The following is a 13635-nucleotide window of genomic DNA, read 5'->3' as shown; positions in this document are numbered from 1 at the left end:
AAGCTATAGAGTTCATTTTTATTCACTTCTTAATCAAATATCTGCAATGCATATTTTCTGTTGTCACTTCTTTCTTAGTTTCAATAAAATATAAATCAATAAACTAAACACTGTTTTGATGTTTATTATTATTATTGATCTTATTTTGGGTTCATAGGTTAGTTTGTAAACCTGGGTTACAGTTGCATGGTTGCTGACATGCTAAATGTGTCAGAAACCAGTGGCCACTGTTTTTCATTTCCACACAATCATACAAACCCCAATTGTGTAATTTAAGTTTATATTTCTGTCAAACTTTACAGTTATACAGTTATATGTATGTTAAAGAAACAAAACGTGGATGAGAGTTGGCCCTTACAGCTGTTACGGTTCACTCCACAGCAGGGATGGGACAGAGAGTGAATACCTGTCCAACATTTACACCTTTTTCAACTAAGCCCACACTTATCATGGCCTTGTCAGCGAATATGGTGCAAAGGATGGCCATGCTGTCACCAGTCATTAGGCACTGAGAAATCCAATGCGGGGTGAAATGTTCAGAGCGATCCTCCTCCTCTGTCTTCCTCCCCTTTAAATTACTAGCCTAAATAGAGGGACGGGCCTCCCTCTAATACTTATTTTGTCTAGACGCGTGCTGGTCGGCAGTACAACCAAAAATACTCTCTCCATCTCTCTCTCTCACTCTCTATCTCTCTCCTATACGGATTTATTGTCTGACTGAACAGAAAAGGGTAGACACTGAAGTGGGCATCAGGCAACGTTGGATTTGTTGGTGATAAAGAGTACACAGCAGAACAGGTATGTGTCTGCTCTCTCTCTTCTACACCATATGCACACCATGCTGTTGCCTGTGTCATCTGTTTTACCACTAAAGTTTTTTTTTTATAACAAGATAAAATAATTATTGCTGTGTTTTTGGTTCTGTGCCCCAGCAAGATAGAACACAGGTCACACTTGGCAAAATTCAATATATAGTGCTGATTTGGCCATAACCTACCGTTCACTTGCTTTTATACTCATGTGTATAAAATGGTATTTTCAGATCAGTGCATAGTATTTTCAGAACTGAACCTGTGACCTTGGAGTTATTAGCACCTTGCACTAGCAGTGTGCTACAGGTGCATACATTTGTTGAATTGTACCACATGCAATTCCATCAGGCTTATGCTGTTTGTGTGTACAGTTTTGAGCAGACACTTTAGTCCAAAGTGACTTATAATGACATCAATCAACATGGCAATAACATTAAAATGAACAGTTTAAAGCTTGGAGAAATCTAGGGAAATGCACAACTACACAATGACACTGTCTTTTAATATTAAGTCCTAAGTGTATGTCTTCATATTTCAGTCACATTTCATGAGGGGTGAAAAGTCAGACAAAAGCACCTGTATCCTGCACTCATTGTACAGCTACAGACTTTTCAGCAAGTGCAATTGAAACCATGTCATCAAGGAGTTCCACTGGCAGATATATGGTATCTCTCAGAGCTTTAGGTCAGAGCTCGGCAGAGATATGTGACACCAATATCACTTGAGTTACACTTGGGCGTTGTGATCCACATAGATGTGATCATTCAAATCCTTCATTCATGCTTGGGTTTCTTTGTTTGTGTGTTTGTTTTGGGTGCAGGTGCTATCACTGGGTGGTACACAGATATGATTGATGTTTGATCCAAAAGTTGTGTGTAATACGTGCGTTTTATTTTTAGGACTTTCTGGCATTTGGATCCGATATTGTAAAGTGCCAAGATGATCAAGAAATCAAAGGTTACAGACCAAACAGCTGTGGGACAGGGTAAACTTTTCATGGTTGAATCTAATCATCTGATTTAATATTGATTGTAAAATAATAAGCCGTTCATGGGGTAACAACAATACAATAACAAATTAGTCATGTTTAGCACGATTTTTATGCTCCTCACACCTGTCATTTGTTTGCTAATTTCTTTCTTGTCCTTGCAGAGAGAGCGGCACTGTGTGTGTGTGTGTGTGTGTGTGTGTGTGTGTGTGTGTTTGTGTGTAAGTGAGTAAGTGAGTGAATGATTGAGTGAGGCACTTTAGTATGCTCTTTATGCTTTTATGCTCTAATGCTCATTACATCTCATGTGGCATGTGTGCATGTGAGCAAGTGAGTGACTGACTGAATCAGTGAGAGAGTGAATGACTGAGTGAGTCACTGATTGAGTGAGTGAGTGAGCATTATGCATGTGGTGATCTCACTAATGTCCAGGGACATAGCAGCTTGAGTGGGATTTTAGGAATCTAAAGGGAACTTTGGAACTATATGAAATTGTTGCTCTCTGTTTAAACCTTTGATTCTGTTGATTCCCAAACACATTAATATTAAGAAACACACATAGTTAATTCATACATTCATAGTATTTATAGTATATATTTTGTAGCTTAGTAGAGTATATTTATCTCAGTGGGATGGCATTTCTGTTCAAATGTCAGGACAGGATTTCCCCCAATGTCTTCACAGACTATTTGCAATGCTAAATATTGTATATGTAAATGTCCCCAAGGTAAAACCGCTTATGTCCTGCGCTGGAGAATCTTCTTCACTTATGCCGCAGACGTGGCAAGAAAAGAAGACCTGAAGGTTTTACTGACATTGTAGGACTCTAAGAAGGACAATTCAGTGTTCTTAATTCCTGAAAGCAAGCTAAAGCTCAATTTCTGCTCATAATGACTGATCTTTCCATGGTGGTTTAATAAACATACCTTTCAGGGAAAGAATTATGCTGCATCCAACTCCAATGTGGGAGACAAGTTTGTCAAAATAAGATGAAGGGAACCCTCGCTGTTCCTCTCTGATAACAAAATGGAGTCAAATCGCTAAAATGGGACTGACAAAAGACCACCTCTCTGGCAGAAGCTCAATATGGCTATACCCAATAAAGTCTGGCCATCAGATTCAGAGGACCTTAACTGGACACATAACTGACGTACACCCTTTTAGATGCGCTTTATAGCTCATTACATTATTTATAGGCCTCTAGTTCTGGGAACTGCCATGATAATAGTGTAGTCTTAAATCAGTGAATATTGTTGCCTTATATCAATTCTTGTATCAGAGAGGCTCTTGCGTGTGTCAATAGAGTGGACAATTTACCACCTCTGCATTTTATGTGAATCGTAACTGCAGGCTTAAAGTAATTACAGTTTTGTTTTAAATCAATGTTATTAGAATGTGTGATGCAAGAACTCACATTCAAAATACAGTGTCTTCCATTTATCTAGTGTCTAAATATCTAATTCGACAGTAGGCGTACAACACTTGCTGCAGAATAGTCTTCATGCATCAGCTGCACAGTGAGGGGACTGACGTCCTAGTGTGGTAGATCTGCCCAACAGAAAATCATTTTGAAGTTTCATGGAAAAGACGTTACATTTATACATGGAACTCCCACGTCTCTTTGTGGACACAACCCAGCATTACACTGACCAACCCATGTGGGCACTTAGACTGACCCAAGAATCGGACTTGGACTTTGTGTGTTACCAGCCGCATCACCCATGAATGAAATTAGGGCACATCTTCAAAAAACGAAACAGATATTTTGGAGGAACTAACACTTAACTTTGCTGTTTGTGGTGAATGCTCGTCCCATTGGAAGGACAGCTGAATGTTCAGCTGAAGATTCTTTAAGTCTTAATTTGCGACATGATAACCACAATTCTTACTTACCTCTTCAATATGACATTTCAATGTCAATTTTGTTGTTTGTCGGCACCTGTCTGACTATTTGTTCAGCTAGTCAACCAAAACATGAAAAAAAGATGACCTTGACCAGCATATTTATCAAAATATGTTATGACAAACGTCATTATCAATTAGACTCAGGAGACCAATTATATTGTATTTTAATTAACATGGAATAATTAACAGAGCCTCAGGGTATCTTATTTGAAAAAAGAAATCCACCCTTTAAAAAAAAGAAAAACTAAGCTCATCAGTTGAATAAGTAAACTAATGAGCTCTGGCTTGACCATTTTTGGCGACAGTAGTTTCGTTTTATGATAATGTTTCTCCCTGGTATCAAAGGCTGATAACATTTCTGTTAATGTACTTTATTATACTGAGATGTAGAACAACACAAACATTTCAATAGATGTCATCTTCCTTTTTCATTTTTGGTGGGAAAATACTACCTGTCTGTTCCCTGCTATGCACTGTGTATCTCCCAGAGTCTATGTGTATACAGACCATCCCATGATGGCTCTTCTCTTCTGTGTCTTTCTACTATCTTGGGCAAAGTTGTTGGCCTGAGCCTGGACTTGTCCGGGAAATAACCCTTTTCTGTCTTGTTTTCCTGTTCTGTGATTCCCATGTCTTTACTCGAGCAGGAACTGAACCCCCTCAAGAAGAGAAACCTAACAAGAAAAGAGGTAGGGAGCATTGCAGCCAAGGACTGTCCAGGACTGTATGTGATCCCCTGTGTGTATGTATTCCGTGAGTCTCTGTCAGTCTGCTACCCCCCCCCCCCCCCCCCCCCTGTTTCTTCTGACCACCTCTTGGAGGAAATCTCATGGATTCAGAGGAACCAGTGGAATCCGTATAAGTAACCACATTTTCCACAAATGTCTCATAACCTAAATGGAAAGCAATTCCATTAAGCAGATCCTTACTATAGGCTATTAGCTGCAGATTTGTAATACATTTCTGCCATTCTGTGTCAAGAGAATTTGCTGGAAATGTAATAGATCAAATGTCTTACTTGGGATCTGCTTAACCATCACATCACTGTGCATTACTTTGTCTAGTGTGACATGACTGACACCTGTTGGCAGAAGGGTAAACAACATACTAACGATACAGACACAGCTTAGCAAGGATGCTACCTGAGGCCAGATGAAGGAGTGGAAGAGTTCACTTAACACTTATCACTTGACGTGGCTTCAGTTCTGTATTAACTATCTTTGCTTATTCTTTCAGTGGGCATCAAGAAGCGATCCAAAGTCCCAGGTGTCATGGTCACACAGTGGGTGGAGGAAATCCCTGAGGGGATGACAACACCAGACTTCATTCGCAAACCCATCGCTTTAACCATCCAGGAGGGTAAGGCACAAAACACACAGCATATCATACACTCACTGTACAACAACATCTATGGCTCAGCGGCAAGAGCACTGGTCTTGTAAGCCAGGGGTCGATATTTTGTTTCTCACAGGAGTCTGCCCTCTGCCAAGCTTTGCAACAGCTTCCAAACGCTGTGCTTTAAATATTCTTCATTCTGTGGAATGTGTCTTCTAAATGAATAAATGTAGCCTAAATGTAAACTACAATGTAAACAAATGTAACTACAATGAAAGTCAGTTCATCAACAGTCTCTAACTGTAAATGCATTAGGCAAGGAATCACTTGGCAGAGACAGCTTTTTGATGGTGATTAATGCAACATTTTGTGAGCATTTTCCTCAGAGGTGGAAAAGTCCAGCATCAGAAAGTAATAATCCTACCACATACAGTATCTGTGCCAACCATTAATTTAAACCAGCTGATTGTAATTAGCACATAACTTTTCTGCCAGGTAAGTGTGCAGTAGAACCAATACATGGCTGGACCTTTACTTTCTAAAGCTGGACTTTTCCACCCCCTTTTCCCAACAGAATGGATAGTGTGGATATATGAGACTCAAAACTGAATCTACACCAATCAAATATATTTGGATATCTTATATCTTTCTATTTCAGTTTGTACATCAGTGTGCAGTCAATATAATTAAGCAATAAGCTCCAAAAGGCCATAGATTCCACTGATTTTAGAACAGCTTAGGGGTGTTGTTAGGCCCAATGCAAAGCGAAGCTACAAGCTTATCATGTTTGTCAACTTTAGGTAAATTGGCCCTTTTCAAAGCGGTCATATGTGGTGATCCGAAACCTGAGCTCACTTGGAGAAGAGCCAAGGGTGAACTCTCTGACGAAGGCAAATTTGAGCAGAAGTATGATGAGACCACTGGAGAGTATTCATTAGTGGTAAGATCTATAGCCTTTATTCTGACATGACTTAGTGGCAGGGTGTGTAGAGTATCTGTGGAGTTTGCATGGAGGACCAAGAATGTGTGTGTCTGTTTCCAATGATAAAAATATACTATCTGTATGTGGTTAGATTCCCAAGGTAACTGGAGCTGAGGCCGATACCTACAAATGTTATGCTCACAATGAATATGGGAAAGCAGTTTGCACAGCTACACTCAATGTCATTGAAGGTGAGAATGCTGTCATCTCTGATTATTAGTTTTTCTCAGTTGCTTCATGCCACATTTCTCAGATCAGAATTATAATTCTCAAAACTGTTTGTTCAAACTTCATATCATCTTATCACTTGTGCACATCATTGAAGCAGTTTCTCCCCATCTTGAACAAATACAGTAGCAATGCTTTAGTACATCCATTCTGATTTTGTACAAATGCACAGCTACACTCAATGTTATTGAATGCTTGAGTTTTTTCTTTTATTCAATATTCTATCTTTTTTACTTCTGCTTTTCTCTACATTTTCTCTACGTTTAACCTTGTATCAGTTGGGTTCAAGAAAAACAAGGTTGTTTTGGAAGACATAGAAGTTGGTATGTCATCTGTGTCTCTTCTTTACAGAATTCTCTTTTCATGTCAAGTTTGTTTGACCTTTTTGCAAATGCATACTTGTTCTCATATATTCATAACTTTAATTCAACAGATCCTGCTGAGTTCAGAAAGATGCTCAGAAAGAGGTCTGTGTAATTTGAGATGGGTGATGATGTTGTCATCTAAGACTCTTATTTTTAGTGAACTGACAAGTATGAAGTGCAGAAATCATATTTTCAACTGTGTGTTTGTAGTCCCGCAAAAACAGACTTGATTAAGTGTGCACTGTTATTTTTTAAAACACAGTATTCCTCTACTGCAGGAAAGGAAAGGAGAAGGAAGAACAGAAGAGGGACGCAGGAGAAGTTGATGAAAAGTTCTGGGAGATCCTTATGAGTGCAGACAAGAAGGACTATGAACGTATTTGTGCTGAGTTTGGCGTCACCAATTTCCGCTGGATGTTGAAGAAACTCAATGAGATAAAGAAGGAAAGAGAGGAGGAGCAAAAGATGGTTGGTGTTTCATTGGATTTACAGTAGTTTTGTCTTTCAACACATTACTGTTGATCATTCTGCTTATAACAGGTGATTTCACTGAAATGATACCAGAGACAATTCCTGCCCTTTGCAAGAATTGGCAACCCTGCTACGCCATGAGTACAAGCCATATGGCCAAATTACCTCTAAATGAGGAAAAAAAAAGACAAATGGCTTGGCAGTCGAAACATGTTTTAATGATGCATATGTTTGACAGCAGCATTCATCATTGAAATACTGTATGTGTTGAACCCTCAACAGTCACATGTCAGTGTAAACCGTAGACTGTATTTCTATATATATACAGTCTATGGTGTTAACCCATTTCATGGGCATCGATCAAAATGGTCTCTAACTTCATCTTCTCCCCATCCCTTCATTACCTTCCATGGCATCCCCCATCCATCCTTCACTCTTGCCAGTATGTTGAGGCTATATCTAACCTGAAACACATTGAGGTGAAAGCAAACGGCTCTGCATCATTTCAACTTGACCTGGAGCTCAAAGACCCTGCCAGTAGGATTTTCCTCTACAAGGTGAGGCTGATTTAGATTAAGATGACACTGACTAAAACCAAATTATGAGTGTGTTGCGGTCAACAGACAACTTCCATGAACATCTATATTCTGCAAAAAGTTCTTCTTCAATGTTCTGTACACATTTTGGAATATCCTCATCCTTTTCATCGGCCTGACAAAGTCCTCAGTGGAAGTCCCAGAAATTGAAAACATTGCAATACTAATTGGCAAACTAATTGGCTAAGATGTCAGCAAGCAATGCACACTCTCACTAACTCTCACACTGCATTTGATTTCACATCACAGTGTATCACAATGCATCATTCGTCATTCATTATTCATCATTCTAAACTTGTCAAAGTGATCAGCCCATCATGCCTAGAGACGCATACTCACATGTCTTGACCTGCTGCGATTTAGGACGGTGTCATGATCCCGTACACGGACAACAATGATGATACAGAGATTAAACACAGCCTGAAGAGAGTTGGAAAGACTCTGGTGTTTTCTGTCAAAGACCTGCTACCTGAGGATGCTGGCCTCTACCAGGTGGATGTGGAGGAGGTCAACATGTTCTCTACTGATTTTAAGAGTAAGGCCATAATGAAGAGTTTGGTTTCAAAACGCTATATCTCCATTTTTAAAAACATTAAAAAGTCATGCTATTTAATTGTGTATTTCAGGTAATACTGTATCAATCAAATTGCTGTTTTGTAAAGTAAAGATAAATATCCAATTGCATTTCTACTAAAAACAAAATGTAAAAAAAAATATTTATGAAAATTCATTAACATGGAGGATAAAGCGTTTTGGAACCAAACTCTTTTGCTTTTCAAGGTCAAAATAATGTGAATTCAGCAGACACATTTGTCCTACATCAAGCAATACTATTAGAGGAGGCTGAGAGGGCAGAAGTTTTAAGTACTAATCAAACTGTTGTTGTGTGCATAGTTCCTATGGTGGACTTCATCGTGAAACTCCAGGAGGTGAAGGCCAAAGAGCGCGAGGATGCCCTCTTTGAGTGTGTCCTCTCTCACCCCTTTGGCAGAATTCAATGGCTGGGCAAAAACGTGGCCCTGGAGGATGGGAACAAGTACTCAATCACTATGTCAGATGACAAACTTATCCACAGGCTGCTGGTGAAAGACTGCATGCAGCTGGACAAGGGCATCTACTGCGCTATAGCAGGCATTAAAACCTGCAGTGCCTGGCTGATCGTGGAGGGTAATTTTACAGCTTTACCAAACTGTCCTAACTGACCAAACTCCTAGTTCCTATAAATAAAATGTGGAAACTAAAGAATTAAAATAAGCACACAATTTTATTAAAACAAGAATACAATTTAAAGTAAAACAAGCACACAATATAGCTAGTAAAAATATGATGAGGGAAATGAGCGCACATTCTCTCAATATATAATCTTACAATGACACCTCCCGAGCTCCGTAGAGGACCGAGACTTGACCAAAGACCAAACTCTATCCAAAGCATTTAAGCTTTGGATAAAACAGACTTATAAAGGCTACTTCAGATATTTTGTTAACAAGAACTGTGCCTATAATGTAAAGCTGTTTACTTCTGGCTTGATATATCAGTTCAGATGCAGCAAAGCAGCTACATAAGTCTGGAGAGTAACAGAATAATTCAGATACACAACTGGCATATTAGACTTATTTTCCAAACCATATACCTCACTGATACCCCTTTGTCGTCTCCCACAGCTGATTCCGACCCTGCTAATAAGGGCAAGAAGGTGGCCAGGAAGACAACGCAGGCTGGAGGCGCCGGGGTGGACCTGGAGAAGCTAGCCCAGGAGCAGCAGGAGAAGCTGGTGAGGGACAGGGAGGAAGCGGAGAGGCTGAGGGCCGAGGCAGCCCAGGCCGTCGCCGAAGCAGCTGACGGAGCAGATGGCAAGGGCCAAGGCTCTGGGGTAGGTGACGGGTCTGGGAAAGATGGGTCCGGAAAAGACGGGTCTGGAAAAGATGGTTCTGGAAAAGATGGCTCCGGAAAAGACGGGTCTGGAAAAGATGGGTCCGGAAAAGACGGGTCTGGAAAAGATGGGTCCGGAAAAGACGGTTCTGGGAAAGATGGTTCTGGAAAAGATGGCTCCGGACATGGCACTGATGTGGATGGGTCCAAACTGAAGGGGAAGGGTAACAGTGACGGATCTGGAAAGAGAGGCGCCAATGATGGCAGTGGGCTGAGCAAAGGAAAAGACGATGGAAAAGATTCAAATGACAACCTAAACAAAGGTAAAGCATAGCATTCCATAATTTACATGTTATTAACTGTAATCAATGTGTAGATAGGCCATTTATCTGTTTTGCCTGATGGACATCTGAGACATTCCACCAAATGGATCGGTGCATTTATATCCCAGGAAACAATCACCAATACAATTACAATAACAAATTGATATGTGATTTTGAACATGCTATTACCATATCTCTCCACAATATGAAATTGAATTAAAGTCAAAATCATATCATTTGAAATAATCACTTTTTTGCAGAAGAGGGTAAGATTCTTGGCTTGTCCCTGGCTATGATCTTTCTACTTCAGCAATTTTAACTTGTAGACTTGTAGACATATTCACATTTATATATTGTGTATTTTGTTCTAAATATGAATTATAACAAAATAAAAATGATATATATATATATATATATATATATATATATATATATATATATATATTTTTTTTTTTTTTTTTTTTGTCATATCATTTATTACATACAGTATATAATGATAACAAAATAAAAATGATATATATATATATATATATATATATATATATATATATATATATATATATATATATATATATATATATATATATACATTGGATTGAAAGGCGATTTCAAAATCTCCTGACAGATTCACTCAATGATGGCATTGACCCAAATGCACAATCAGGGCAAATCAATGAAGAGGGAAAAGATGGCAAGAGAGCCAAGAGAAATAAGGTGCAACTTGGTCCAGACAAGGTTACTGGTAAGACTGACAATGTTTCTGCAGTATGGCACATGCAAGCATGGCAATCAGAGCAACGCACACATAAATCCATTCCCAGGTCTTATTGCTATAATAAGCACTGCTATAATGGCCTCACTATGTGATATAGCGAAGGTGTAAATCTGATCAAATTATTTTGAATTAACAAAAGATTTCGTAATATTCTGATTTAGGGTTTTGCTATCTGCCTAACTAGCATATTGCTATATTTCTGGTGGCTAATATAATCTTAGAATAGAATAGAATGTGTCATAGAGTTTATAGTTTGTGTGCTATATCAGATAAATTGCACTACAAACTACCTTAATCTGTTGACAATAGTAATGTTGACATTGTAATGGCATGAACAGCTACTTCTTCATTTTTATAATTGAAAAAATTTGCATTCCTGATCAGCTACAACATTTGAGCTTTGGATGAGTGTTTCTGATCTAACCTTGTGAAAAACACTGACCATAAAAATTGTCAGCACAACACTAGTATTTGTTTTGTTGTGACCATGTTATACTCGGCTGTCTTGTATGTAGCTGAGTGTCTATCCAACTTATTTGCATTTTTCAAAGACATTTATGATAATTCAACTGAGACAAAAATGACTCTATATGCACATTTACATCCAGGTGAATTTAAAATGAACACTTCTAGTCAGGGAGTTGTGAGCAGCTGTGAGCAATAATAAATCTCAACAAATGCAAATAAATCCTCAAAATTATAGTGCAAATAGAATGTGCAAATAGGGAGTCAATCTAGTGAATTAATTTACTTGATTTGATGTAATAGATTTGATTGGAATCCAACCATTCACTCAGGATTTCCTATATGAATGTTCAAAATTCACATTCAAAAGTTGGATTAAGACCCAGCTGGAGTCCATTGTTTGGTACGTGATGTACCAGCTGTCTATTGTTTGTAACATTATTGTCCAACCCACTGCATAAATTCAATCATGCATTTAAGGTGCAAAATCCATTATTCAATGGATCTTGGCTATGGAGTTTTTTTGTGACATATTAGAAAATCCTCCATACCTGGCATCATTCAGTGCATGGTTGAATTTGTGCAAAACTGAAATGGGAAAGTACGTTGTTGTCTGACATGGCTTGGTGTCACAACATCACATAACGGAGTTGAAGTACAGCCAACAACTGAAAATGTTCTACATTATTGAAAACATATAAGAAGGAGGATATGCAGGAGAAAGAGAAGACTGGCTTGAAACAACCTCAGAGGAAGAAGAAGAGAAAGAAGGAACACTGAATGGGACCCAGTCTGAAGGCGGAGCTGGCATGCAGGGTAACAGTACAACTTCCAATCCCAAAAGAAAGGATCCTGCCAGGCGACGTGCAAGGCAAGGTTCCCAGCAGCCCGGGACGGCCACTGGTAAGAGAGAAACTGGGTCATTGGTTGCATGGATGAGATGCATTCATTAAATTCACCCACAAACAAGATTGGGTGGAATTTTAATGAACTGAAAGAGAGAGAGAAATGCCCTCAAAGGGTTTGAACTGATTGGTTCTAACATTGTCTTACATGTTTGTCATATCACAACTGGCCCAATTCATGTACCGGTAGGCCTACATGAATTCAAAAGGTCTTGTACTGTAGTTGTTTTGTGATCTTTGTGATCTTACATGTTTCTCTTATCACAACAACTAGACCAATTCATGTTCACATGAATGCAAATGGTCTTGTGATTATTCTTGTTTTCTTTGTCTTGTGTGTTTGTGTGTTTTAGTAACATAGTTAGAAGCTGTCAGTAGAAGCTATTATGAAGCAAAATGCCCTTACATATGCTGTTGAAAGTCTCATGTAAACAGGCAGTTTTTTAGTCTTATGTTATCACCAAAAATAATTCACTGAGACTTGCAAAAATAACAACAGAAATAAATTCGTATTTCTTCTATTCAAAACTCTAACAGCGAAGCTACACCAGGCGTGTAACTGAAGCGTTCCGTTCGCAACGCGTAAAATCAATTTTAGATGAATGGTCTAATGGTCGAACATACTGTACGCGCCGCTATCACATCTGGTGTAGCTACATGTACTTCCATTGATTATAGTGGAAGCTAATTGTTGCAGCAGACGCAATGCGAACGGAACACTTCAGTTACGTGCCTGGTGTAGCTCAGCCCTAATACGAAAGTCATCACAATTCAAAGATACTTGCACATAATTTTCCCAGTCAGTATTTTCTTTGCAAACCTTTACTAATATTGACAATATAATATATATTGAATAAGCAGGCTAATACAAACTATTGGTATCAAATTTTAGAAATTCCTTGTGATTTCCAAAAGTGACCCATCAACAACCAAGCCTATTTTGCATTACACAGCATGACGTGACGTCACAAGTGTGCCACATGTTGTACCCGGGACCTGTAAAAGGCTCTCCTTCACGGCACAACATATGCTGCCACAGAGGCCAATCAACAACCAAGCCTACCTTAAATTACACAATAGAGATAGAACAACAATACACTACTGGCATGTGGCAGCCTCACATATGTAAAGGCTGTCCTTCACAGCATAACATGGGCTACCAGTAACCTGAATGCCAACCAAAGACCGTTCACACTGACACGCTGTTTCCATGTCCAAAACGTGAGTATTCCAGTAGTGAGTGTTAAAAGGTGGAAATTGATAATGTACATGTTGTTGCTATATGTTATACTTAGCTAAATACCTAGCTCCCTGTCTTAGCTAAGGCAGGCAGCCAAGCAATGGCCCACTGTTGAAATAAAAACATGACCTTAAAAGTTGAACTATTTTCAACTCTGTGCGCCTCACATTTTTACAAGCTTCACTTTTTTTCTGTTGCGCCTTGTTTATTTTAATGTGAGGCAAGTTGCAATGGTCAGTCGCATCATTCAATGAAAACAAAAGGACCTTTCCGCTTTACCGCCCCCTAGTTATGCTGCATTCCAGACAACTGGGAGGTCTGAAATTTCTGACCTTCTAGAAGGGAAAATCACATTGGAACGCCAGTCAAAGTG

At 39.0% G+C, this 13635-nt stretch overlaps 1 protein-coding gene across 2 annotated transcripts in view; it reads left to right on the top strand.

Moving 5' to 3' along the window:
* Positions 1 to 636: 636 nt before the first annotated feature.
* Positions 637 to 13635, top strand: part of LOC121713614 (immunoglobulin-like and fibronectin type III domain-containing protein 1) — a 30491-nt gene continuing 17492 nt past the window's right edge. Inside the window, exons 1-14 of one of the 2 annotated variants that reach the window (XM_042098318.1) lie at positions 637 to 798; positions 1712 to 1797; positions 4353 to 4394; positions 4942 to 5064; positions 5841 to 5980; positions 6114 to 6213; positions 6529 to 6573; positions 6684 to 6717; positions 6894 to 7083; positions 7530 to 7643; positions 8046 to 8217; positions 8577 to 8849; positions 9347 to 9877; positions 10503 to 10619. In XM_042098318.1, coding sequence (XP_041954252.1) covers positions 1752 to 1797; positions 4353 to 4394; positions 4942 to 5064; positions 5841 to 5980; positions 6114 to 6213; positions 6529 to 6573; positions 6684 to 6717; positions 6894 to 7083; positions 7530 to 7643; positions 8046 to 8217; positions 8577 to 8849; positions 9347 to 9877; positions 10503 to 10619 — 1927 coding nt within the window. In that variant the 5' untranslated portion in view covers positions 637 to 798; positions 1712 to 1751. The remainder of the gene's footprint in view (positions 799 to 1711; positions 1798 to 4352; positions 4395 to 4941; positions 5065 to 5840; positions 5981 to 6113; positions 6214 to 6528; positions 6574 to 6683; positions 6718 to 6893; positions 7084 to 7529; positions 7644 to 8045; positions 8218 to 8576; positions 8850 to 9346; positions 9878 to 10502; positions 10620 to 13635) is intronic. The other variant, XM_042098319.1, reaches the window with a different exon arrangement.

This window comes from Alosa sapidissima, chromosome 7 (assembly GCF_018492685.1).
Source record: "Alosa sapidissima isolate fAloSap1 chromosome 7, fAloSap1.pri, whole genome shotgun sequence".
NCBI classification, from domain to species: Eukaryota; Metazoa; Chordata; class Actinopteri; order Clupeiformes; family Clupeidae; genus Alosa; species Alosa sapidissima.
This window is presented reverse-complemented; position numbering and strand designations above follow the sequence as displayed.